The 27,983-nt window shown below is 43.3% G+C and overlaps 2 protein-coding genes across 4 annotated transcripts in view; one reads left to right on the plus strand and one right to left on the minus strand.

Moving 5' to 3' along the window:
• Positions 1–1,689, plus strand: part of TBL1X (transducin beta like 1 X-linked) — a 360,692-nt gene extending 359,003 nt beyond the window's left edge. For both annotated transcript variants that reach the window (XM_088451544.1, XM_088451543.1), the window contains one exon: positions 585–1,689. In XM_088451544.1, the coding sequence (XP_088307670.1) occupies positions 585–611 (27 nt within the window). In that variant the 3' untranslated portion in view covers positions 612–1,689. The remainder of the gene's footprint in view (positions 1–584) is intronic.
• A 12,149-nt stretch (positions 1,690–13,838) lies between these two features.
• The window catches only part of GPR143 (G protein-coupled receptor 143), a 126,492-nt gene continuing 112,347 nt past the window's right edge, over positions 13,839–27,983 (minus strand). Inside the window, exon 9 of one of the 2 annotated variants that reach the window (XM_088451545.1) lies at positions 13,839–15,331. In XM_088451545.1, coding sequence (XP_088307671.1) covers positions 15,216–15,331 — 116 coding nt within the window. In that variant the 3' untranslated portion in view covers positions 13,839–15,215. The remainder of the gene's footprint in view (positions 15,332–27,983) is intronic. The other variant, XM_088451546.1, reaches the window with a different exon arrangement.

Genomic DNA, 27,983 nt, shown 5'->3' on the forward strand with positions numbered 1-27,983 from the left:
CACCCACAATTCCTGAACCTATTTTTCCAGAGAAATAGCCCTGGGTATAATAGAGAAGGGGTTTGGAGGCACAATCAGAGCAGTGATCAGCCTGTGACCGGTTGTGACTATAGCTGGTCTCTCTGTTATAGTGACATAGCTTTTGGGGCTTGTTGAGCATTTGGAGACATGGGCATGCAGACTGGGTTTTTTTTATAATTATTATATTTTTTCTAAGTTTAATCTAAACAGCATCTGTCCTCTTAAAGCAGGACTTGCAAATTAAGTTTTGTGGATGAAAGATAGAAGAAGATAAGGTTGAAAGAATTGTCTGAACTACAATGATTAACTTTTAGGAATTTATACTACTTTTTAAATCCAAGGGTGCAGGGATCGTGACAACTACAAACCTCAATTCTACTTGGCTACCAAATTTATGCAACATTTTACCCTACACCAGTATATACTGCTCTGTGATACCATAAACAACTCTGTGTTATATTATTATTCATTTATTAACAGTTTCTTATATAGCGCAGCATATTCCCGTACGGTTTACACTAGGAAACAACATTAATAGACATTTAAACTTTTTTTTATTTCAGGTCTGTGTTCTGGATCTGAGGAAGTGAAGCCAATAATCCATAAAGTTTAAATGGACCAGCAGCAAATGTGCACTGTTTGAAATCTCAGATTCCGGTATTGTACAATCAGAATGTACATCTTAACCAAACCTCCCTGAATGAAGAACACTTAAGGATGTCCACAATCTTCATGGACCCTTTTCACAAGACATCCTGCTGGAGTTGACTGTGTTCCAGCTGGTCTTAATGTATTTCTGCCTGAGAAGTAGCAGGCCAATTTTTGGATTTCCAGACATGTTTGGTTTAGGAGCATATGGCAGAAACAACAGTGCCAAAAAATAAAGTGAAAACACAATGCACGTCGCGATAGACAGAAATGGATACAATGAACCAAAAGGGAACACCAATTTATATTAATTTGTTTTACTTCAAACCTCTACTTTTAGAACGTTTTCCCAAAGGACCTACAAAGACCAGTTTTTAATAAAAAAAAATCTACATGACTTTATATGACAACACTTTCTATTTTCTAGACTACTTTTTGTTTGCTTTCTTTATCTGTTCTGTGGTTTTCTATCAGCTCAAACTAGTCAAATAGGGGACATCACATGGTTAAGTAAGGAACTAATGTTGCTTTCAGTTCAGCTTTTTTCCTTTGTCCACAATCGATGTGACCTGCTGGCTAGTAACACACTTGAAGAAACGCTTTATCTTGCTTCTTGCAAAAATATCTTTTATTTCCGGTCACTACATTGGCTCCTATATTGATATGCTCTTACCAAGTTCAGTATGGAGTGTCCAGCATTGCATTTTCATAGCAAAGGCCTCTACTGCACTGAGGAGTTTTCCCCTCCACAGATCAGCTTATATGGGCACTTTTCATGACACAGTGTGACATGGTTTTTATAAGAACGCAACGCCGGGAAAGCTTTTTACAAAAAAAAAAGAAAGATGAACTTTTAAACAGAAAGAACCCACTGTATTTTTGAAAAGAAAAACAAATATTTTTTATGTTAAAAATCTTAATTCTAAAAATGATAAAAAATGCAAATGTTGGGATTGTCTAAGTCATGCAAAAACAAAGTAAAAAATACAAAAGTATATTAAAGACTCGGTACCCTTTTTTGATTTTGAGTTTTGCTTTTGTATTCTGTGTCTGTGTCTTTGTAGCAAATAACAAAAAAGTATACTGGTGTATACAATAAATCTGATTTACTGTTATTACTTTCATTTTGCTGTTAAAGTCCACCTGCTGCCTATACTTAGGATATACTGTACAGTACAGCTGTTTGTGAGCTAAGACAATCTTCAGGGGATTTCAGACACATAGGAGAGTCTGAACTAATGTTCATGAGAGTACAACCTGTGTATCCGTTGGATCCATTTACATCATTAAAGTATGGAATGACCATGTTATTGCTGTTTATATAAGTAACTGATTGGATATATTGTTGTAAATGTGCATTCAGCAGACGATATGACCTTTCAAGTGCACTTTAGTAATTACACATATTGTCATGTACTATGGCGGGTTTCAAGCACAATCATAATTGAGGGTACAGATGTCAATTCTGAGTAATGACAACAAATATTTTTTTATGATTAAATTTAACATGCTAAAGCATAAATGTTCAGTTTTAAATATAGAGGATAATTTGCATTTTACATGAGTGTAATCCAGGGTTGGACTGGTCTGTAGGGATGCAGGAGAAATCCCTGGTGGGCCTCATTGCCTGAGGGTCCCATCTTATCCTCTAGGTGCCAGGTTCCAGACAATGCACTTGAGTTATACATTGTTACTCGATTTGAGTATTAGTTACCTTGTGGAGCATCCAGGACCATGGATGAACATGGGTGCTTGGTTAATTTAAATGGAAACTACACCAACATTCTTCCTCTTATCTACTAAATGTAGCAGTCTTGAAACACCCCTATCCTCTCTAGTGGTTGGTCAAGCCTCTGTGGTGGCTGGCCACACCTCCTTTGAAGACTGGCCACACCCCTTAAGCACGGGCCACTGCATTTCCCCGGTGGTCCCTTCATTCCCCAGGCTGTCACTGGTGTAATCTTTCCTTCTAATGAAAAACAATAGTAAATATTTTGAGTTATTTTCTGAAAATGGTAGAAGAAGAATGTGGTGGAAAACATGGCAATAAATGTACCCTATTTGTATAAAAAAAATCCTCCACCTTTAAAACAGTTCACTGTTACGTTATAGAAAGCTTTAGAGAATAGAAGTCCTGTTACCAGTATTTCATCAATCATCTGGTAAAGATCTTCTAATCTTCATTGGAGCAGTGTGCACCCATAGGTCATGCCATCAGTTAGATATCATCATCATTAGTACAATGTCATTTTATGTCTCCGTAGTATGTAAACAGAAAGTTTTCACCAAGATGAGATATTTAAATTAAATAATGTTTATTTTAGTTGCGTTTCCTTATAATAGTTATTTAAATTGTAATATGCACAAGAGTCTCCAGAGTGAGTTAATAAATATTAACTTGTATAAGAGAAATGTATATAATGCAATTGACAGATACATTCTACAGTAATTATATAGAATTTGTGAAAAATTGATTAATGGATCTGCGATATGGCTGGGCATAGTATTTTTTCAATTGACTTTAAAAATGAACTTTTTAGAGTAAAGATTAATATAGACTATAAAAGGTATAGTTACTAAAGTGTGAATTTATAGAAGTGAAGGTGTTGTCCACAGCAACCAATACATTTCTACATATCATTTATCTAGCACCATCTAGAAGATAATAGCAACATCTCCACTTCTATAAACCTGCACTTTAGTAAATATACCCAAAGGATTTATTCTAATAAAAAATGTATATATCATGCTCCTAAATCTGAAGATGATAACAAAAAAACACTTCACCATAAATGACTACTGTGGCATAAGTAGAAATTACTGCATCTCCTAACCACTTATTTAAAGAGGCATAACTATCAAGATTTCTTCCATCCAAAAACAATACCCAGCAAAAAATACAGTTGTTAACAACATACAAATCACAATGGATTTCTCAGCTATAGACACTATGTGCTACAGTATGTTTGATTTATACTTGAAAAAATAAATAAATAAACTGCAGTCACATTGGTTGGGCACAAACAGATGCAAGCTTTCTTCTCATCCTCCTGCTGGACCCCATAGCAGTCCCTTCCACTTCTATGGCTATTGTTTGACCCATACTTGACAAGAAAAGTAAAGACTTTCCTGGGCACAAACTATACAATTATCTGTCAGATATCTGTTCAATCGGGCTGGTTGGAATGAAAATATGGTAATGTATGGGAGAAAATGATATTCAACCATTTACTCCTAAACACAGGAAAAACAGATAAAAATGGTTGGTCAGACAAATTGGTTAAATCAAACTAATTTAACCAATTTGAACAATAATTTTTGTCATTTTTCCTGGGTTTAAGAGCATTTTATAGATTGTCATTTGTTCCCGTACATTAACAGATTTTCATTTCAACCAGTCAGATTGGACAGGTATCTGACAGATATGCTAATGATTGCTATCGCAATGCCGTCGCAGCCTAACATAAGGACACCCACTTTACCTTACACACATCCGTAATACTTAGCAAGGCTGCAAATCCATCGGTAACATTGAGTATAATCGCAGCCTCGTGCACACTTGCACAAGGTCTGACCTTACTCAGAAATTGCTAACCTCATCGCATGCAGTGAAAGGCCAAGCTGCGTATGGCATCGCAATGGCTAATTTAAATTCCAGGAGTCTCGCTTAATCTGAGTCCCAGCACTTGGAAGGGTCGGAGCTTCAGGAGAGGGGCGGAGCTTTGGGGGATGGGGCGAGGCTCACAGGAAAGAACAGGAAAGACCGATGTGAACTGCCTGCCTCTGCTCTGTGACTGTCCCTGTTGGCTGCACGGCCGCAGACAGGATGTGACAGGGATGTCGGGCTCAGTGAGTGACAGTGCAGGAGATTTCTTGAACCCAGCCTCTGCTTGACTCAGCTACAGTAGGATTGGATATCCAGAGCTGCGCCCTTTCACAGTGGGGGTGAGCTCCACTGTCGATGTTATTGAGTAATATTAATACAAGTGTATAGGCACTGTGAGAATCTCTCCAGATGTGTCTCAAGCAAATATATAATTCCAAAAATGATTTATAGGAGTTAAAATGTAAAGGTTTTAAGAATAATACAAAGTCACACTCTAAAATTGCTGCCGTATACCAGAGTTGTCTCTCTGGGACCAAATATACACAAGAAAAGGAATTGAAAGAGACAGCGCATGTGTGATAATAATCCGATGGATAACAATCTACAAATGATCTATATATAGATTGGTACAGTATGTATACACAAAATTGGAGAGTCATGTGGATATTTTAATAAAAACACAATTTAATAAACAACAATAAAATTGTATCTACAACGTGGATATTACTAATTGTATAGAGCTGCTAATTAGCATATGTACATAGAAACGTAGGGTATAGCGTAGTATTCCTTCTCAGAGGTGCAACTCCCACAGTCTGGTTTAATCATATATACGATAATATTAGAATAAAGTTCCATATATAATTACCGGTACCACTTTTCCGTGTGCAGATGAAATATGAGATGTATGTCCAAATAGGGTTAGTAGTATTCTGCAACCTGTGCAGTCCCTTTGGTTCTTAGTCTCAAATGGCACAATGTGTGAAGTGGGTTTAGGGTTACTGCACCTGCGACCTGTGCAGTCTCTTTTTGTCCCGCAATCCCAGATAACACAGTATAGTTGGAGTGGTTTCAGCGTGAAGCTCCGGTATCGGTGTGATGGTTGTAATCCAAAGATAAAGTCCAGTAATAAACTCCAGTGTGGGGAGACCTTTCAGCTCTCAGCCTGACGCGTTTCTCTGTCCCAGACAGCCTTTTATAAACCCACTTCACACATTGTGCAATTTGAGACTAAGAACCAAAGGGACTGCACAGGTTGCAGAATATTACCAACCCTATTTGGACATACATCTCATATTTCATCTGCACACGGAAAAGTGGTACCGGTAATTATATACATTCTAATATTATCGTATAATTGATTGAAACCAAACTGTGGAAGTTGCACCTCTGAGACGGAATACTATGCTATACCCTACGTTTCTATGTACATATGCTAATTAGCGGCTCTATACAATTGGTAATATCCACGTTGTAGATACAATTTTATTGTTGTTCATTAAATTGTGTTTTTATTAAGATATCCACACGACTCTCCAATTTTGTGTATACATACTGTACCAATCTATATATAGATCATATATAGATCAGGGCTTAAGAACATGCTTAAGAACATGCTGCCAGCTTGCTAGGTCCTGTCCCGGTCAGATCTGCTCCAAGGAAAGTTTGTTTGTGTATATGTGACATAGGTGTGTATATATCTTGGTGTGCATGTAAGGTATGTGTGATGGGATGTAGTTATGTGACCGATGGCTGGAAGGGGTTCATGACAGGTGTTGAGATACCGACGCCTGTCATAATCCCAATGCCGGAACACCGAGCCCTGCCATCCTGATCGTCGCGGACGGGGTAAGTATTCACTTAGCCCAGGCATGGGGAGGGTTAAGTTTAGGGCACCCCGAGGGGACAGGGTTAGGGTTAGGCTAGGGGAAGGGGGGGTTAGGTTTAGGCATTAGGGGAGAGGTTAGGGTTAGGCACCCCCCCCCCGGAGGGTTAGGTTGAAGGAGCTGATTTTAGGATTAGGCACTGTCAGGGGAGGTTAGGATTTGGCACTAGGGGGAAGGTTAGGGATAGGCAACCCTAAGGGAGGGTTAGGTTTGGGGGGGAAAGAGGGGAGGGTTAGGGTAACTTACCTCCGCTGTCGGGATTCTGACCTGCCGGCTGAACAGCCACCGTCATGACAATCCCATTCCTTTGTGACATATGTATGTGTCTGTATATATGTGTGTATGTGTATCTGTCTACATGCGTGTGTATGTATATATGTATGTATGTGTATTCACACATATATATGGAAACCCCCCATAAAAATCCTGTTTGTCCCTGCTCTCATATACCGGTCTCTTCCCCGTCTCTCTTCCATATCTCCCTCTCTCCCTATATACAGTACCTCTTTCTTCCCCCTCTCCATATACAGTGTAACTCTACCATATCTCTATCACTCTCTCCATATATCTCTCTCTTTCCAATCTATCTCTCCCTATATACCTCTCTCTTCCCCATCTCCCTCCCCCATATACCTCTCTCTTCCCAATCTATCTCCCCCAAATACTACTCACTATCTCTCTCACTCTTCCCATCTTTTTCTCTCCCCATATACCCCTCTCTCCCCATATACCTCTCTCCCCATCTCTCTCTCTCTCTCTCTCTCTCTCTCTCTATATATATATATATATATACCGCTCTCTTCCCCCATATCTATATATACCATTATCTTCCCCATCGCTCTCTATATATATATATCACTCTCTCTTCCCCATCTCTCTTTATATATACAGCTTTCTCTTCCCCATCTCTATATATACCGCTTTCTCTTCCCCATCTCTCTATATATAACGCTCTCTCTTCCCCATCTCTCTCTATATATACCACTCTCTCTTCCCCATCTCTCTCTATATATACCGCTTTCTCTTCCCCATTTCTTTTTATATATACCACTCTCTCTTCCCCATCTCTCTCTATATATACCACTCTCTCTTCCCCATCTCTCTCTATATATACCACTCTCTCTTCCCCATCTGTCTCTATATATACTGATTTCTCTTCCCCATCTCTATATATACCACTCTCTTTCCCATCTCTATATATATCTCTCTCTTTGGCATCTCTCTCCCCATATACCTCTCTCTATCACTCCCCATATCTCCCTATACCTCTCTCGCTATATACTTCTCTCTCTATTTTTATCTCTCTATCCCCATATACCTCTCTCTCGCTATTTACTTCTCTATTTTTATCACTCTCTCCCCATATACCTCTCTCTCCATACCTCTCTCTCGCTATATACTTCTCTATTTTTATCACTCTCTCCCCATATACCTCTCTTGCTATATACTTTTATCTCTATTTTTATCTCTCTCCTCATATACCATATATGTCTCTCTCACTCTCTCCCATTTCTCTGTCCTCCCTTCTATCTATTTGTACAGTATATATGTAAAATTATGGGCTGGGTATGGGATGCTGGCATTTAGGATCCAAGCAGTCAAAATCCTGATGCCGGCACACCGACAGGTTTAGGATACCGACACCAGTCAGTAGGTTTCCTAACCCTACCCTTCTCCCTACCCCTCCCTTCACGGTGCCTAAACCTAACCTCCCCCCTAGTGCCTAAACCTAACCTCCCCCTACTCGCACTCTAAACCTAACCCTCCCCATAGTACCTAACCCTCCCTCTAGTGCCTAACTAACCCCTAACCCTCCCCCTAACGTCGCTACTTACCTTCTGGATGTTGGCGGTTGGGATGCCAGCGCCGGGATTCTGATAGGTGTCGGGATCTCAGCACTGGGATTATAAGTGCTGGTATCCCCTGTGCCGAGATATTGAACATATCCCAAAAGTATACCCCTGCCCTTTTTACTATGACAGAAGGAAAGCAGAATCACTCAGATGCGGTGACCGTGGCAGTTATTCTTCTTTCCTTCTGCCACCCTGGCTGCTAACCACACCTATTCAGCTTTGTGCCACCGCATTTCAGGGGGCCCCTATAATTTCCCCTGTGTGCCATGCATGCCCCAGTCCGACACTGTCAGTGTGTATATCAAAAGTTAGTTGTTAAAAAATATATCGATTTCAAGTGATAGTAATCTTTCTTTATCCAGCAGTTTGCATCATACATAACATCCCACATTGGTGACTATATATAATATCCATCCTATAGAGTCATCATGGATGATTTATAAATTATTGTAGGATAGTATTGAAGTTATTTCCTATCCATCCCCCATTACCCCTGTGAGGTTTAACCTAGCAATTTCTCCGGGTTTCAATTCCATTTGTTTCTATTCATGGATTAAGGGAGATGTTAGAGTGGTATCTGATCTCTTCGATATGGGTGGCTGTGACTCTGTGGGTTCCTTACAAAGTAAGTTTAGCATACCTTTTATTATTTCTTTTACTTACATTCAAGTCTGACATTTTATCCACTCTCTCCCCCTTAGCTCTATAAAAATATCCTTAACTCCAGTTGAGTCTCTGTATCTCCGTAATCCTTTTATGCAGGGTATCATATCTGTTCTCTATAATCTCTTGCTTAATTTTAAATTAGCATTCATTCCAGGCCATGAACTCCAGTGAGAAAAGGATCTAGGTAGCCCACCTGATGCGGACACAGAGTCTGTGGTACGGGAAAGGGTATCTAAGTACTCTATTTCCCCCTCAATCAAGGAAAACACTTATAAGATATATTATGGATGGTACCTAGTACCTGTCCGTTTACACAGAATGTATAACTCAAATCAGTGTTGGAGAGCTTGCGGAGAGGTGGGTACTTACATATATGATGGTCTTGCCCAAAGATAGTTCTATTCTGGGATGGGGTTACCTATCTTCTGTTGGAATTTCTTAAGGAACCTTTGGCTAAGTATACTTGGTCTTTTCTCCTTGGCTGCCCACTTGAGGGCCTTACCAAGCAAGCTGATAAGCTATCTCTACATATTTTAAATGCGGCTCAATGCTTAATTGCAAGACAATGGAAGTTCATTGAACCTCCTTGTAGCGAAAAAGCAGATTTTGCGTCCGAATGGGTACATGATATTGCGTCAGCAAACCCATGGCTTTCCCTTGTAAATGTACATGTAATGTTATTTGTGCATAGGAAATGACAAACCTTTGAAGATGGACAGAGAGGTTGTGAGAAAGGTTTAGGAGGTTCTGCTTTCCTGCCTCGGCCATAATTATGTCAAATTGTATATAGCATGTAAGAAAGATGTCCAGGGAAATTGCATGACATCTGGCCAGACACTTGATAACCAGTCCTTAAGTGCCCAGTGTTCTATTTAGGGTCAGAGATCAAAGAAGGATTGCTTATACCAGAGGCACACATTCTTGAAAGGTGTGTATTCCCCCACCTAAGTTCATGGGTATGTTTATTGACACAAGTCTATGATCCCAAACCTCTCAGCTTCACAAAGGGCTGAAGGTATAATAAAAGAACCCCTGCCCAAATGACTGAGGGACCCTGGAGCTCCAGCTAGAGGGACAATACACTCTGAGCTGACAAGGATTAAAATCACCCCAGGGAGGGGGGAATGCTGGAAAAGCGGGCATAAAAATGTGATACACTGGTAGTTCAGTGTTTATTCTGAGAGAGGCTATCGAAAGGTACAGATGATCCGGAGTTTTACATTGGGACTGGCTCATCCCACAACCACTTAAGTGACTTGGGGCCTGATTCAGAGCCACTCGTAAGCGGCCGCTCGTTCGTTCTGACCGATGTTCGCTCATCTGCGCATGCGTACGGATTGTTATACGCATGCGCGAACCAGTCAGTGCGGCCGAATTTCATGTGCTCGCAAAATAGCGAATGCCTGATAATTTGAGTGACAGGATGAGGCGTATGTGGTTGGTAACAGGGGAAGGTGCTTGAAAACGGGGAGTGGAGATCCGATCGCAGGCGTGCTTAAAGGTCAAAACGGGCGTTTAATGGGTGTGCATAATTAAAACAGCAGCGTCATTGACCACGTCACTGGGTTATTTTTTAGCCAGAACTGCTCGCAAAATTGTGGTAGCAAAAACCAACCACAAGAATAGCGAGCAGTTCATACCCTGGTCGATGTACTCGATGAATCTAATAAATAGCGGACATGATGTAGGATGCGAGCGGCCAGGGGGCGTAGTTTCCCAAAAAACGACCGCAAGTTTTGTTCGCTCGTTCAGACCTAGAGGCGTGAACAGACCGCAAACAGCGAACGGTTCATTTGAATAGCCACCCCTATTTTCTGGACGAGCGAGCGCAAATAGCGACCGGCTCTGAATCAGGCCCTTGGTTTGTTTATTCCATTTTATTTTATTTCTCAACTTGCGAGTAATTGTGTGAATCCTTTTTTACCATTATTATATTCTTGTAACTTTTTGTAACTAAACTTTGAAGATATTCTTGAATTAAAACATTCATTCTAGTTCTGGAACTGTGTTTTTATGACCCAAGGCCTCATATGGCTCATGTTACCTATTTTTCTAAGTATTGATAATTGTGTGTGTAGGTGGGAGCAGAAGCCCACCTTATGCTTTAGCATTACCATTTCCTTCTGCTGGTGGCAGTTACCCAGTTTATTTAACAACATGTGCTGAGGTGACCTGTAAAAGTCACGGGCGGCGATTCTCAGATTGGCATATCTGGAGGGTCGGCCGACAGAACCGTGACACTTCTCCTCGACAGAAACTCATAAATAAAATTTGGCATGTGGCAGCCATGGAGAAAATATCAGCGTGCCTTCACAACACCTCCCATAAGTTTCTTATTGTTTGGGGTGACTGGTTTTTATATAATAACACCAGGTCACATGGGACCCTACCCTCTGGCTTTTCGGACCTCCTACTCTGATGTTACCACTTCCATTCCATTCTACCATGGTGATATCCCTTTTTCTCAATTTAGGGATTTTTGCCCAAACCTCCCTATTTTGTAACATTGACCCGGACTAGGCATCTTCTCTATTTCCCTCATCCCCCCTTTACATCTCTCTCTTCCCTTCCTCTTCTTTCTCCTATGTTATTACAATTTCCATTTGTTCTCAATTTATGTTTTGTATTATTATTTATAGTTTATTTTAACGTTTTTTGGCACTTGATAGTTTTTTTTCTTTACATTTGCTCTCAGATCAATTTAGTGTTAGATTTGTACCTTTATATTCATATGCAACTCCATGTACTTTGTTTTGGTATATTCTAAATCATTTATTTGCCATTACATACATTTTTGTACTTTTCATAAAATTTAAAATAAATATGTCAAAAAAAATAAATAACCATACCAACTTGAAGGTCTCAATAACAAATAGGTATGTAAGTATCTCATAGTTATAGCTTAATAGGTAAGTTTAATGTAATCAGCATAATGTGGATATATATTATATATCCAGTCTTATCTGGTGTTATTGTTATGTAATTATATTCAGTCTCATTGTTTACGAGCAAATAGCATATTGGAGTACTGTGCTGATTCAGACAGAAGCAGGTACCTTATTTTGGAATCTCCATAATAAATAAATATATTCTGTCTTATTATATAAATAAATAATAAGACAGTGGAACAGGATAATTTTATCAACACTCAGGTAAGGGCAGATACCTGTATTAAAATATAAGAAAATTATCGGACATGTAATAATTATGATATATAGTTATTATTGAGAAAAAGGTATAGCATAAATTTTATTCAATAATCCCTTCTTTAGTTGGACATTTAATTAACGTATTACCCAATGTGGGTACCATCTATTTAGTAGGTATTTGAGAGATGATTTTATAATATACATTTTTATATATTTTTTTATATTTAATAAAAGTAAGGTTGTATTGTACAGTATATAACGTTTTGTGCTCCATTGAGAGACAAACATTTTTTTATTTTGTTTTGTATATGTCCTTAACATTGGTGCTGTCAGTAGGCTGCATCCCCAAAATTATGATACAGCTACTTGAGGTATAAATGCTAATATGGGGCTATATTTTCGTATATATGTGCAGATGTCCTAGTTCCCTTGTACTATTTAGAATGTAAACATTGCAAGGAATATATACAAAGTATTTAGTAACTGTATAATACTAAAAGACATTACAGGCACATTGTCTATTTCATGTATTATTTTAAAGCAGGTGGCAGATAAACAATACAATTATTTTGTAATTGTAAATATCACTAGGCAATATTTATTTATTTGTATAACTGATTTCTGTTATGATCATTATGAAAATAATGTGGTGAGGTAGAAACATTAGGTTCTGTGAGATTATGATTATGTGCAGAAGACAGGTGACAGTAAATACAGAGTCTACTTTAGTGGAAATTTGATCAGGAATTAAGATTACAATTTTAGAGTCCCTAAAGTGTGTTTTATATCTTGGAATATACAGATTTATAATTTACAGCAGGCTAAATGATTCCCCAGTGCCAGTGGTGGCGCTGCAGCGTGGTCCAAAATTCAAATAGGGGAGCCACACCTACTGCCATCCTAAATGCTGCCAAACATCACTGGCAGTTGGTGTGGCTCCCCTATTTACATTTTGACCCGCACTGCATTGCCACCTCTGGAGCCAGCACTGCCCAGGGCTATTCATTTAGGCAGACTTTAACAGTGTTAACGCATAGGTCCGTGAACTTTACACTAATTCTATGTGTTAACACCCATTAACATGTTAATTTGATGGGCGTTAAAAAGGGTCTCGGATGAAAAAGGGTCTGGAATGGAATAGTCCCAGGCGTTAAAGCCCAAGGCTATCACCCTTTTTCACCCCCGTTAAATTAACAAGGCTATTTGAATTTGGTCCATAGTAACATAGTTAAATAATTGTAACTCGAAAAACTTCATATGTGGCTTTAACGTACGTTCTTTTTCTAATCAGTCATCAAACCTACGCTTTGACCTGGGTTCTGGTTTAGTCATTCAGGGCCTGACCCAGTATGGATACCCCTTGCAACAGGACTCTGGTAAAAGTGCATATTGACAACTACATGTCAGTCTCTTCTAGATTAGTAGCACACAGAATTTATATTGTTTTAGTAAGGTTGAAAAAAGTCACAAGTCAACTGAGATCAACCTTTTATACATTTTATTGCATTGATCAAGAAGATTGCAAAACAAACCCCCCCCATCCAATACTTTTCTTAATTCTGCTACTGAGGGCTAGTGGCCATTTCATGTAGTAAGGAATTCCACATGTAACCCCTTACATCGTAAATAATTCCTACCTATACTCAAGGTAAAGATTTCTTCCAATTGAAATTGATGACCGCGTGTCTTCTGCATGATTTTAGGTACAAAAAAGTTTGTTAAACAACTCCTTGTACCGACTTTAAATATATTTATGCATATTAATTAGATAATCCAAAGCACCTTTCTTTCCAGGGCCACTGGAACAATAATGTAAGTAGTTTTTAGAAACCGGTGCTTTTTTGCATTATAATATGTTACCATTTACCTATGATAGTGTATTTTTGTTGTTTTAAAGAACCCAAAATACTTATTACATACATATTTTATATGTTCAAATGCCTAATTTTAGGTAAATAAGCAAAAGAAAACTGAAGGTCACAATAATAAATTGTAAATGATGTTAGAATTATATAGAAATTACAGTTCTTAGCATGTAAGTAGAATAGGGTGTTTGATGTTGTTTAAAAATTAAGATACTGTATATATGCCCCAGGCTTTTAGGCAAAATCTGATTAGCAGCCTTGATTGCTAGACCACCTGTGACAGGCTGATAAAGGGTTTGTCAGTCACTGTAGTCAGTTTCTCACTGCCTGGGGAACAAGTCAGAGGCCTGATGAGACTGTGATTACTGAATGTAAGTGCTCTGCTAAAGCATTGTGACATTAGGTCCCTCCATTTTAAGAATGGGAATAATTTTATTTAATCAGAGTCAAACAGGTAAGGATTTACTTTTATGATTTGCTTATTTTTGTGATGCTTCTAAACCTAGCTGCAAATACTTGTACCAAGGCCCTAGACTGATGTACTACTACTTGGCTTCTGCATGATAAGTAGTGCAACCATTTACCCAAGGAGATGGCACCTTTACCCTCATCTTGCCACTATATAGTATAGTGTGCATTATGGGGGAAAGTCATCAAAATTAACAGTGACATCAAAACACAGATCGTAATGGGATTATACATATATTATCATTATTTGTTTATTATAAGGAACAATATGCCACCTACTATAATTATTACATATATTACATCCAAGTCATCTTGTATTTCCATGATTTGTGTAAAAGTGCTCTTATATGGTCAAAGAATGTATAATATCCCCCTGACTTCTGATGGGGCCCATACATCAACAATCAATTGGCCCAATTCTGCATTTTGCGATGATCTTGTATAAAAAAAACAGCAATATCCAACATGTTTCATATCCTAATTTGCGAAATCCAATGTTTTGGTCAGAATCGGTGAGCCCCATACATTGGCGATTTTTTTTTTTTTTACAGAACCATCATCTAAGTGCAGCATTGGGCTGACTGATAGTTGATGTATTAACTCCATATAAATGTTGCACTAATTTTCCTACATTTTCAAATAGAGTGACACAAGAATTATCCCATAGTGCCCCACAGATACACTTTATTGACACTTTTGATTGATGAGTCCATTCCTTCTTATCACTGACTAATGTCTTCAATATATTTTTAACCAATAATTTATTTGTATAAGTATACACAGTGGATAATTCATAGGACACAGATCTGAAATTTATTTATTTTGAAATTCAAAAAAATATTTTCCTGGAATTATCAATCTCTGTACTAGCTATGGCTCACAATAACCTTTAGTGGGGTTTTGGTATTTTATACTATGTTGGTGAACAGTTGTTGATCACATATTTTATGGGCAGTATTTAAACTGAATATTCATGGTCCTATCATTTTAATGGTAGTATGGGTTGGGGTAAACCTTATGGTCTGCATCCTGGAATTGGCTCGGTTTGGCAGTCATTTTACCAGCTTTTGCATTTCATCGTTTTCCACTGATTCATCGTCAGCCTCTATGTCATCTAAATCTGGCATCTCATTGGATATGTGGATTTCAATAGTGCTAGCTTCAGAACCTAGCAAAACAAAAGAGAATTGACTCATATTCTGGTAACCCATCTATTTTTTCTTTTGTAAATTGCTGCATATATTATATATGTTAAAACTAGAGCCAGAAAATTGCATGAATATACCTACAAACTCCTGTAAAATATTCAAGTATTCAGCTATGAAAAGTAAAGCGTGCCTGAATCAATCCTGCAAGCAGATTATTTTGTTTAAAATTTAAATTTGTGTGTTACCCTCTACTACTACTACTAACATAAGACAGATTTCACCTCAAAGTTCTATCACCTGCAGAGAATTCCTTAGTGATTTAAAATCTGCATTGGGAAGGAGACAATGGTATAAAAGAGGGGGAAGGAAAAGCACATGAGGTAAGAGGGCCCTGCTCATGAGAGCTTACAGTCTAAAGGGTAGGGGCAGACACAGAGGGGTGACACACAGGGGAGAGACAGGGAGTAAGGAACAGAGGGTTAGGATAAGAGCTGGTAGCAGTGGGTCTTGAGAGTTGTGTCAAGATGTGAACAGTCGGATAGGGAGAGGAAGAGATTTCCAGTGGTAGGGAGCAGTACGGGCAAAGTATTGGAGGTGGGAGGAAGTAATCAGTTGGGAGGAGAGGCGGCGTGCATTTGTGGAGTGAGGGGGGCTGGCAGGAGTGTGAAGGGAGATAAGGTCAGAGATGTAAATAGGAGAGGAATGGGTGAGGGCTGTGTAAGTGAGTGTGAGGAGTTTGAGTTGGGTTCTGAATGGGAAGGTGAGCCAGTGTAGGACTTGTAAAAGAGAGGAGGCAGAGATAGGGTCTCATTCAGACTCGCTCGCGAGCGCCTGAGTGCTCGCAAGTGGGTTGATGTTTGGCTGTGCGCACGCGCAGCGGCCGCACTGCGTGTGCGCAAGCCCCGGAGCGAGAGAGAAATTCTCTCGCTCCAGGGCTCACTACAAAAGGGGCGGCTGTCGATGTTGATCGACAGCTCGCCCCATTTTGTAGGCGTGGCAGGGGGGGTGTTTTCACAAACGGAGGCGTTCCCAAGCGAACGCTTGCCGTTTGTGGGCGGCCAGTGATGTCAGTGGGAGAGCTTCTGGCTCTATCCTGGATACACCGTCTAAACATGGTGTCACCGTCGGGCCTCAATGAACAATTGAATATGTCCTGTTTCCTATAAATATTTAATGTACCCTTGTTTTTGTTTTCTAACAGTGTTTTTGTTTTTCTTTGTGACAAAGGATCTCATTCAGACCCGCTCGCGAGTGCAGGACGCTCGCAAGCGGATCGATGGTACCCAAATGCGCATGCGCACAGTGGAGGGAGCCCTCCTACTCTGAATCAGGGCCCTCCTACATGAAAATGGAGCGGCCTCTTGGACGCTCGCATAGCTGTGGGTGACCACCCACAGCTATAGCGAGCGTCCATGATGATGGTCGCGATAGACCATTGCGACCATCGGGCTTGCGACGGAGACCCTGTGGTAGGGTCTCGCTGCCGCAAGCCCTGGAGTGATTTTGGCTCTATCAGAGCCAAAATCACTCCCACTGACATCACTACTGATGTCAGTGGGGCCGGCTTCAGACAGTAGGCGTTCAATCAACATCGACAGCACGCCCCCTTTGGTGCAAGACCCGGAGCGATGGCTACCCCGTCGCTAGCCGGGTCTCGCGCATGCGCAGTAGGGCACCATCGACCCACTTGCGAGCGTCCTGCGCTCGCGAGCGGGTCTGAATCAGGCCCTTAGTTTCTATTTGCTAAGATGAGTGATTAGGTCGCTTTACTATTATCTTATATAACTGTTACATAATTGCATTTAGTGAAGTGCTTGTGGATATGTACAGGTGTATTTCTGGTTGCTTATGGTGATGGTTGTCACTTTTGTTGTTATGGCAACAGGCGCACACCTGACACAACATCGGACGCGGGGCGTGTGACGTCATGCCGCACGCCGACGGAGGGGGAGGAATGCCCGTCCGGCGCTGTGCACACTAGGGTGATTGAAAAATATTTAAGGTAAGATGTTTCTATGTCTGTTTGGCTTGACGAAAGATTTGAAATAAATCTGAAACGTTGCTTAATTCCTGTTTAATTCATAACAGGGCTTGTTAAAGTTTGTTCTAAATCCGTGGAGTGCCGCCGTTTGGAACATTATATATATATATATATATATATATATATATATAGTATACATGCGTGCAAAAATATATATATATATTTATATATATATATATATATATACTGTATATACACAGTATATGTATATATCCATGTGTATATATTACGTGTGTGTGTGTATATATACACATGTATACACGTATATATTATATATATAGATGCATGTATATACACATATATACAGTGTATGTATATATATATATATACACACACATATATATATATATATATATATATACACACACACACACACATAGGCCAGGGCTTTGCTGTTTATTCATGGGGGTGGGGCTTGCAAAAATGGGGGAGGGAGAGTAGGGGTTTGCTTTTTGACCAGTGGCTGCTCCCTCTACTATTTGCAGCTGCTGGGGAGCCGCTAACATGGCGGTGGCACCTGTAGCTGATAGCGTTACCTGCTCTGTCTAGTTTGCAGCCACCGGACTGCTGATAGCCAGAGGAGGAGGGAGAGAAAGACAGCGCTCTCAGCGCTGCCTTCTCTGCCCTGTCAGAAGCCGCCAGGCTGCTGCTAGCGCCATCAGCGCTGCTGTTTCTATTTACCCAGTGGCTGCTCTGTCCCCTCGGCAGCTGCCGGGGGTGGGTGTGCCGGCGCTGGGCTGTCCGATCACTGCAAGCATTGATTGGCGGGCCCACGGGGAGGGACAGTGTGCAGAGGGACCAGGAGATAAACATATAGTTACCTTCCTTGGCATTCAACCAATTATTCTGGGGGACATTTCTAATATGGCTCAATATAATGAGAACTGATTATCGGTGTGCACGGTCATAACTATATATTTTATATATTTTACATGCATATGATTGCTTGTTTCTTCAATATGAGAAAGTGATTTATATGTTCTAAATAAAAACAATTTAATTTCAGTGAACCTGCTTTTGAACATACAGTCAGGTGCATAAATATTGGGACATTGACAGAATTTTCATATTTTGCCCTCTATTCACCACCACAATGGCTTTGAAATTATATCAGGTGAACGGTGTAGGAATTACAACGGTTTCTATATATGCCTCCCACTTTTTAAGGGGCCAAAAGTAATGGGACAAACTAAACAATACTAAATCTAACTTTCACTTTTTAATACTTTGTTGCAAATCCTTTGCAGGTAATTACAGGCTGAAGTCTGGAATGCATAGACATCACCAGACCCTGGGTTTCATCCCTGGTGATGGTCTGCCAGGCCTCTACTGCAAATGTCTTCAGTTCCTGCTTGTTCTTGGGGCATTTTCCCTTCAGTTTTGTCTTCATCAAGTGAAATGCATGCTCAATCGGATTCAGGTCAGGGGATTGACTTGGCCATTGCATAACATTCCACTTTTTAGCCTTAAAAAACTCTTTGGTTGCTTTTGCAGTATGCTTGGGGTCATTGTCCATCTGCACTGTGAAGCGCCGTCCAATGAGTTCTGAAGCATTTGACTGAATAGGAGCATATAATATTGCCTGAAACACTTCAGAATTCATTCTGCTGCTTTTGTCAGCAGTCACATCATCAATAAATACAAGGGAACCAGTTCCATTAGCAGCTTGCTTCACTGATGAGATGGTATGTTTTGGATCATGAGCAGTTCCTTTCCTTCTCCATACTCTTCTCTTCCCATCACTCTGGTACAAGATGATCTTTGTCTCATCCGTCCATAGGATGTTGTTCCAGAACTGTAATGGCTTTTTTAGATGTTGTTTGGCAAACTCTAATCTGGTCTTCCTGTTTTTGTGGCTCACCAATGGTTTACATCTTGTAGTGAACTCTCTATATTCACTCTTGTGAAGTCTTCTCTTGATTGTTGACTTTGACACATATACACCTACCTCCTGGAGAGTGTTCTTGATTTGGCCAACTGTTGTGAAGGGGGTTTTCTTCACCAGGGAAATAATTCTTCTGTCATCCACCACAGTTGTTTTCCGCGGTCTTCCGGGTCTATTGGTGTTGCTGAGCTCTCCGGTGCGTTCTTTCTTTTTAAGAATGTTCCAAACAGTTGATTTGGCCACACCTAATGTTTTTGCGATCTCTCTGATGGGTTTGTTTTGATTTTTCAGCCTAATGATGGCTTGCTTCACTGATAGTGACAGCTCTTTGGATCTCATATTGAGAGTCGACAGCAACTGATTCCAAATGCAAACGTCACACCTAGAATCAACTCCAGACCTTTTACCTGCTTCATTGATAATGAAATAACTAGGGAATAGCCCACACCTGACCATGAAATAGCTTTTGAGTTGATAGTCCCATTACTTTTGGCCCCTTAAAAAGTGGGAGGCACATATAGAAACCGTTGTAATTCCTACACCGTTCACCTGATTTGGATGTAATTAACCTCAAATTAAATCTGAAAGTCTGTAGTTAAAGCACATCTTGTTTGTTTCATTTCAAAGCCATTGTGGTGGTGAATAGAGGCCAAAATATGAAAATTCTGTCAATGTCCCAATATTTATGCACCTGACTGTATATTATTCTTCTGAGTCTTTGGGCATGACTATCCCAATCAGCTCTTTTGAATTGGGGATTATCACCTCTCTCAAGCGCCTGGGTTATTATTATAATTCTTATAATTCTCTTTACAACCCAACTGGCACCTGTAAGAATTGAAAACTATGAAGCTAAAAGTACTACTCAGCTTCCTCATCATATGTTATTACGTTTATTCATGCATATCATTGGTATCTGGGATATAACTTCCAGATTTGATACATGAACTGATGACAAAAATATGATTTCTGATTTAGCTGCATATATCACCGTACAATTAAATGTGTGAGAATCCTCATCAGTTCAAAAACTGCACCCCTTGTACATACACAGAGTGGGCCTGATTCCGATGTGCACGTAATACCGATGTTGGCACAGTTCAGCAATTATTTGCTACTGTGCATGTGCAAAAACGCCTACGATGCATGTATTTATCTGAATGCAGAATCACGCTGTTGCATGCTGGAGCACTGGCATTGTAAAGAGAATACTAAATTGTTTATACTTTGCCTGTGAAACACAGAGTGCTACCCTGGTTATAGAACACAATGTGTTAAATCTAGTTTACACTGTTACCCAGCACCCAAAGCTACAAGGGTGCTGGGAGAGGCATGGGTATACCTACAGGGTACACGCACAGTTTTTGTGTGTGTCCAACGCTCCTTAGGAACCCATCCCTGATTTTGAGGTAACCTGCACTAGGTTAAATGAAATTATGAGTAAGAATTTGGGGGGATCCAAATACTTTTTATTTATTTATTATAAATCCTTACACTACTGGTAGGTGAACATTTAACATATATCTGCCACCAATGGTGCCATTTATGTCTGGTGAATTGTTTACAAAAATCATTCAGTACCCATATACTTAACTGATTTGAACAATATCTGCTGCTTGGACATCTGGCAAATCAATCATATTGTAAAACCAAATCAAACATGTATGATGGTTTGTTAGCATCAACATACACTGAATGATAATCGTTCAGAACAGTTGTTTGATTGGCTGTTTTGAACTATTATTGTTTAGTGTTTGGCCAGCTTTGCTCAGAATTGCTCCCTGGTCTATTTGCACTGAGCACTTTACATGGGTTGGGTACGGGATGACGGTGCTTGGTATCCTGGTGGTCAGAATCCCGACATGGTTAGGATACCGACAACTGTCAGTCGATAACCTAACCCTCCCCCTCTCCCTACCCCTAACCCCCCTAGTGCCTATACCTAACCTCCCCCACCCTGCACCATAAACCTAGCCCTGCCTCTTTAGTGCCTAACCCTAATCCACCCCCTAGTGCCTAACTCATAACGCTAACCCTCCGCCTAACCCTGCTATTACCTTTGGGATGGTGGTGCCGGGATTCTGACAGTTGTCAGGATTCCGGCACCGGCATTCTGAGCGCCGGAATCCCCGCGGTCGGTATTATGACTGCATCCCCTTTATATAGGACATCTATATATAGAATGATTTCCAACTTAAACTTTCTTAAGAGTAATGATTACTTTTGTCTTGTTTTACTACGCCAGATGTACATATATGTCTAGCAGACATCAGCTTATCAGTTTCTTTCTCTCAACAAAGATTTTCAGAACCAGTTTACAGTACATTAATAATTAATACTTGTTAGAATACAGATCTGTAAGTTTGGGTTCTTTGATGGAAATACTTGATTCATCTGCAGTCACTGTGTAGGTGCAAAAACCTAACATTATGCCTTGTCTGTCTTACAGGATGCATGACTCAAAAAGAAGAAAACACAAAGGGCTCAATCCAATTGTCTGTGATTATCTCATGGGTGCGAGTTATCACGACAACAGCCGCACTTCACGGTAGCCCGAATTTGCATAAAAGTGCTCACAGCCCCATAAGGCTCCAAGTAAAATGATGTGAATTCAAGCTCAGAGCATGCCACGAGGGGTGTGAGATGCGGTGCCATTACCGGCATTTTAACGCTGTGGCAACGGCACATTGCACCCTTCGCAAACAATTGGATTGCCGCCAAAGTCATAGGTAATAAACTATCAACTATGTTTCAGCTCTACTCCTATCAAATATATGCAATGTAACACTTTAGTGTCCAATGAAATGTCATTGTCTGATGTAACCCCAAACAGATAAACCTGAAGCCCTTATAACCAATATTATCTCAGGTAAACTTTAAATGCTTATAGAAGATAACAAGAGATATGGTAAGAACTTACCTTTGTTATCTCTGTTTCTACGAAGTCCATAGGGTCCACAGGGTTGACCTTGGGGTATAGCTGGATCTGGATCCATGGGCACCACGCAGTTAAAGCTTTGCTGCTCCCAGGATGCACTTGGGTCCGTCCTCCTCTATACCCCGCCCCCGGCCACAGGCACCTCAGTTGGTAAGCAGCTAAGGCCGGAGGAGGAGACTAAACAGAGAGAAGGAAGACTGGAACACACAAGAAACCATACTCACAGAAATGGGAGACGGAAAACCGGTGACCAGCCACACAGCCCATTTGAAGCCAGGTGCGTCAGGGCGGGCACCCTGTGGACCCTATGGACTTCGTAGAAACAGAGATAACAAAGGTAAGTTCTTACCATATCTCTTGTTTTCTACTTCAGGGTCCATAGGGGGTCCACAGGGTTGACCTTGGGGATGTCCCAAAGCAGTTCAACTAAGGGCGGGGACGCTCCTGTGCTGAAATGAGTACCCGGTGCCCAAAGGATGCATCCTGAGAGGCGAATGTGTCAAACGCATAGAACCTCAAAAACGTTTGAATTGAAGACCAAGTGGCCGCCTTACACAGCTGAACAGCGGAGGCGCCACGTCTAGCAGCCCAAGAGGGACCCACAGAACGAGTGGAATGAGCCTTAACAGAGGCTGGCACAGGTAAACCCTCCTGTGCATAAGCCTCACAAATAACAGAACGAAGCCAATTGGCTAACGTTTGCTTGTTGGCAGGCCAACCCCTCTTGTGAAAACCGAAGAGGACAAACAAAGAATCCGACTTCCTAACCGAAGCAGTCCGATCCACATAGATTCTAAGTGCCCGGACTACATCTAAGGAAGCCTCACCAGCTGAAAGATCAGGTGACTGAAAAGCTGGCACAACAAGTTCCTGATTAATGTGGAACTTCGAGACCACTTTGGGCAAAAACTCAGGACGAGTGCGGAGCACCGCTCTGTCCTGATGAAAAATCAGAAAAGGGGGGCGACAGGAAAGCGCCCCCAACTCTGACACCCTCCTGGCAGAAGCAATTGCTAGGAGAAAAATGGTCTTGAACGTCAGCCACTTGAGGTCCACCACCTCAAGAGGCTCAAAAGGATGACCCTGCAAGACCCGTAGCACCACCGCCAAGTCCCAAGGAGCCACAGGAGGCACGAAGGGAGGCTGTATCCTGAGAACACCCTGGAAAAAGGTGTGAACATCCGGTAGTGTAGCAATCCGTCGCTGAAACCACACGGACAAAGCAGACACATGAACCTTCAGAGAGGCCAGGCGTAAGCCGAGGTCCAAACCTGATTGAAGGAACTCCAAGATTCTGGAAACCCGGAACACCTGAGGATCATAGTTTCTGGATTCACACCACTGAAAGTAAGTGCGCCACACCCTGTGGTAAATCCGTGCAGAGGCAGGCCTGCGTGCCCTAAGCATGGTACCAATGACTGAACTGGAGAAACCCCTAGACCTCAAGACGGCTGTCTCAAGAGCCACGCCGTCAAAGACAGCCGACCCAGATCCAGGTAAAGGCAGGGCCCTTGAGATAACAGGTCCCGACACTGAGGAAGAAGGTACGGAGCGTCGATGGAGAGACACCTCAGATCGGAGTACCAAGGACGTCTTGGCCACGCCGGAGCAACCAGCACGAGCGTGCCGCCGTCCTGCTTGAATTTCCGCAGAACCCGAGGAAGTAAGGATATCGGAGGAAACAGATACGCCAGGTGAAACGTCCATTTCACCGACAGCGCGTCTACCAGACTGGCGCCTGCGTCTCTTGTCCTTGACCCGTAAATGGGCAACTTGTGATTGTGACGGGAGGCCATCAAGTCCAGCTCCGGCAGCCCCCACCTGTCCACGAGTAGCTGAAACACCTCTGGGTGAAGCGACCATTCCCCGGGATGCACGTCATGACGGCTGAGGAAGTCCGCCTCCCAATTGAGGACTTCGGGAATGAAGACTGCCGAGATCGCTGGAATGTGACACTCCGCCCAAGCAAGGATGCGAGACACCTCCGACATTGCTGCCCGACTTCGAGTTCCTCCTTGGTGGTTGATATACGCCACCGTGGTGGCGTTGTCGGACTGCACCTGAACCGCCCGTCCGTAAAGAGCGGGACCGGACGACTGCAGGGCCCGATAAACCGCCCGCAGTTCCAGAATGTTGATGGGAAGAAGAGCTTCTTCCGCAGACCAACGACCCTGAAGTGACAACGAGCCGGTCACTGCCCCCCAACCCCGAAGACTGGCATCCGTCGTGAGCAGGACCCAGTCCGGGATCCAAAAGGGGCGCCCCTCGACCAGATGAGCTGTCTGAAGCCACCAAGCCAAAGACTGCCGAACCTCCGGGGACAACACCAGCAACTGAGAGCGGATCCGGTGAGGTAACCCGTTCCATTCCGATAGAATCAGCCCCTGCAGAGGCCGGGAATGGAACTGGGCAAATTCCACCATGTCGAATGTTGACACCATGGAGCCCAAAACCCTCATAGCTGAATGGACCGACAGGCGGCAACTGCTCAGGCAACTGTGTATCCTCAGCTGCAGGGAGGAGACCTTCTCCGGGGTCAGGAAGATCCTTTGCTGACGAGAATCCAGCAGGGCTCCCAAATGAACCATCCGCTGAGATGGAATCAGGGAGGACTTTTTCCAATTTATCAGCCACCCGTGCGCTTGCAGGCAAGCGACCATCAAGTGGAGATGATGAAGCAGTACCTCCGGGTAACTCGCCAGCAACAGGAGGTCGTCCAGATACGATAGTAGCCGTACATTCTGGTTCTGAAGATGTGCGGCCATGACCGCCATAATCTTCATGAACACCCTCGGTGCCGTGGAGAGACCAAAGAGTAGCGCCCGGAACTGGTAATGGTGTTGAAGGATAGCGAACCTCAGATACCGCTGGTGCGAAGGTGCTATCGGAACATGGAGGTAGGCGTCCTGGATATCCAGGGACAACATGTAATCCCCCGGTTCCATCGCCAGAATGACGGAACGTAACGTTTCCATCCTGAACTTGGGAACTCTGAGGAATTTGTTCAGAGACTTCAAGTTGAGGATAGGACGATGAGAACCATTGGGTTTCCGCACCAGAAACAGAGAAGAATAGAACCCCGTCCCTCGTTGTAATTGAGGAACGGGAACAATGACCCCTGCTGTCAGCAAGGACTCTATAGCTTCCTGAATCTGTAAAGACTTGGTCGTATCCTGAGAAGGACTCATGCAGAAAAACTGGTGGGGCGGTCTTTGCCGAAAAGACAGGGCGTACCCCTGGGAGACCACTTCTCGAACCCAGGCATCCGTGGTGGTATTGTGCCAGCACTGGGCAAATAGAAGAAGTCGGCCTCCCACTCTGGGGTCCCCCAGAGGGAGGCCCGTCCCATCAGGCAGAAGGTTTATCTTCCTGCTTGGAAGAAGGGCGCCCGGCACTCCAGGGCTGCTTCTTGGGCTTAGAAGCGGCCTTGGTCGTCGACTGCCTCGGGAAGGACTGACCTTTTGCCTTGCCCTGAACCCGAAAGGACCGAAAAGCAGAGCTCCGTACCTTGGTAGGAGCAGAAGCCGAAGGGAGGAAGGCTGATTTAGACTTAGCCAGAGTGTCCACAATTTTGTCCAAGTCTGGACCAAAAAGCAACTCCCCATTAAAATGTAAGGCCTCCAGTCCCTTTTTAGAGTCAGCGTCAGCTCTCCAAGACCTCAGCCACAAGGACCGACGCGCCGACTCAGCTGCAGCCAACACCCGAGAGGTTAGCAGGCTTGCGTCTAACGAGGCTTCCCCACTGTAGGAAGCCGCATCCCTCATTTGACCTATCAACGCTCTCTAGGTCTCCGGAGCATCTTCCGGAAAGGTATCCTCCAAAGCATTGGCCCAGCTCTCGATGGCCTTAGCCACCCAAGAGATGGCCATGGACGGATGGGCCACCGCCCCCGAGAGAGAGTAGATAGACTTCAAACAAGTCTCCACCTTCCTGTCCGTGGGATCCTTCAGGGAGGAGATCGACGGCAAAGGCAGCGTAGCGCTTTTAATTAAGCGGGTAACGTGGGAATCCACCGCTGGAGGAGTTTCCCACTTCCTGCAATGAGCCTCCGGAAACAGATAGTTCGAAGCCAACCACTTCTGCGGTTGGAACCTCTTGCTGGGCAACTGCCAGGCCCCTACCATATGATCCGTCAATTGATCGGACAGGGAAAAAACCGTCGAAGCTACCTTGGCCTTTTTAAAATTTGGGTATTTTGACCTGGGGGCGGGCACATCCTCCTCAATGTGAAGGATGGCCCGCACCGCTCTAACCAATGCCGGCACATTAATGGAAGACTTAGCCTCCATCTCCTGGGCCCCGGCATCCGAGTCAGAGTCTTCATGGATCTCCCCGTCATCCGAAGACACGTCCGTGTCCGTGAACTGAGCCGCCAGTGAAGCCGGAACGGAACGCTTGGACGCCCGTGGCGGCAAATCACTGTGCAACATATGTTGAAAAGCCGATGACGAAGCCGCCAGACTCTGAACAGAGCTGGAGAGGACGTCCACCCAAGGCGGGGGTACTGCCTGAGGATACCCCTGAAAAGGTACCATCGACTGCTGCGGCACCGTGGGGGATTGCACGTATACCGGCAAACCCGCATAAGGACCCACAGTCTGAGACCCGGGAGGAGACTGCACCAGACGAGTCACACCCGGGGAACGGGGCATGGTAGGCTGGGGCAACGCCCTAGAAGGGGCCGCAGTCGGGACCGCTAGTCGGTCCGCGATTGACGCCAGTACTTGCATAAACATTACCCACGGAGGATCCTGCGCCACCGGGGGTTTAGAGGGTCCAGGTACCAACTGGCACCGCCCGCACAGACCGTCCTGAGACAAATCTGCCCCGTCAACCCCTGCCGAACAGCGTCGGCAGGACAACAACACAGGAGCCTCGGCGCACTCATTCCCCTCATCAGACATGACACGAACTTTTTTGCAAAAAAAGTGTCTCACCTAAACGAGGTAAGGCGTATAACACCCACGCACTCCCAAGTATGCAACCCAAACAACCCACAATATGGTACTGAGGAGCACACCGCAGTATGTGACGGACCTCACAAATACGTAGATTTATATAAGTGAGGTACACAGAAAGAACACCCCTCCCCCACGCACCTGCGGGCCGTAGGAGAAGGAAAGGGATAGGTAAAAAGCTGACAGTAAGTAGAAAATAAGAACAGACAGCAGCACTAGCAAAAAGTCACATACCATGCAGAGAAGTATTACTCACTGCACCTTCCGCTACAATCAACCTCCCAGATTCAGTGTCTGGGAGGGCTATAGCGCTGCGAACACTGTCCTTTGCAGGGGGAGAGGTACGCAGGGGGACTGGTCCACTGGAAGCCTGCCTGGGAGCTCTGTGATGCTGCCTGAGGAAGATGGCCGCCAGAGAGCTCTGAGGAGGAGTGGCCAGGAGATAACAGCCCAGCGACGCCAGCACACATGAGAGAAGGCGCGCTGGGCTGAGGGGAGGAGCGCTGAAGCAGGGAAGGCTGCCTCCCCTGCTAGTACTAAACCCCCGGGGAAGCCGGTTCCCCACCGGTACTTACACCCCGGGGGCCAGCGGACACGCGGGGTATTCCTGAAGAGGGGGAGCCCGCCGCCGCTACTAGCGCCGCCGGTCTGTCCCCAGAGACCGGCGGCATGAAGACTGCATTTTCCCCGCGTGCAGCGCTGACAGCGCTGCACACGGCTTACCTGGCCCCTTCAGTCCGGCAGCAGTCCTTGGGTGGTCCCGGAGCCACGCTAGTACTGACTCCGGGGTCCAGCTGCGATCCCCGGATCAGTACCGGCGTCGCAGCGCCAGCGGGACTGTTGGAGCGG

The sequence above is a fragment of the Taudactylus pleione genome, unplaced genomic scaffold (genome assembly GCF_031769625.1).
Source record: "Taudactylus pleione unplaced genomic scaffold, aTauple2 ptg000026l, whole genome shotgun sequence".
Lineage (NCBI taxonomy): Eukaryota > Metazoa > Chordata > Amphibia > Anura > Myobatrachidae > Taudactylus > Taudactylus pleione.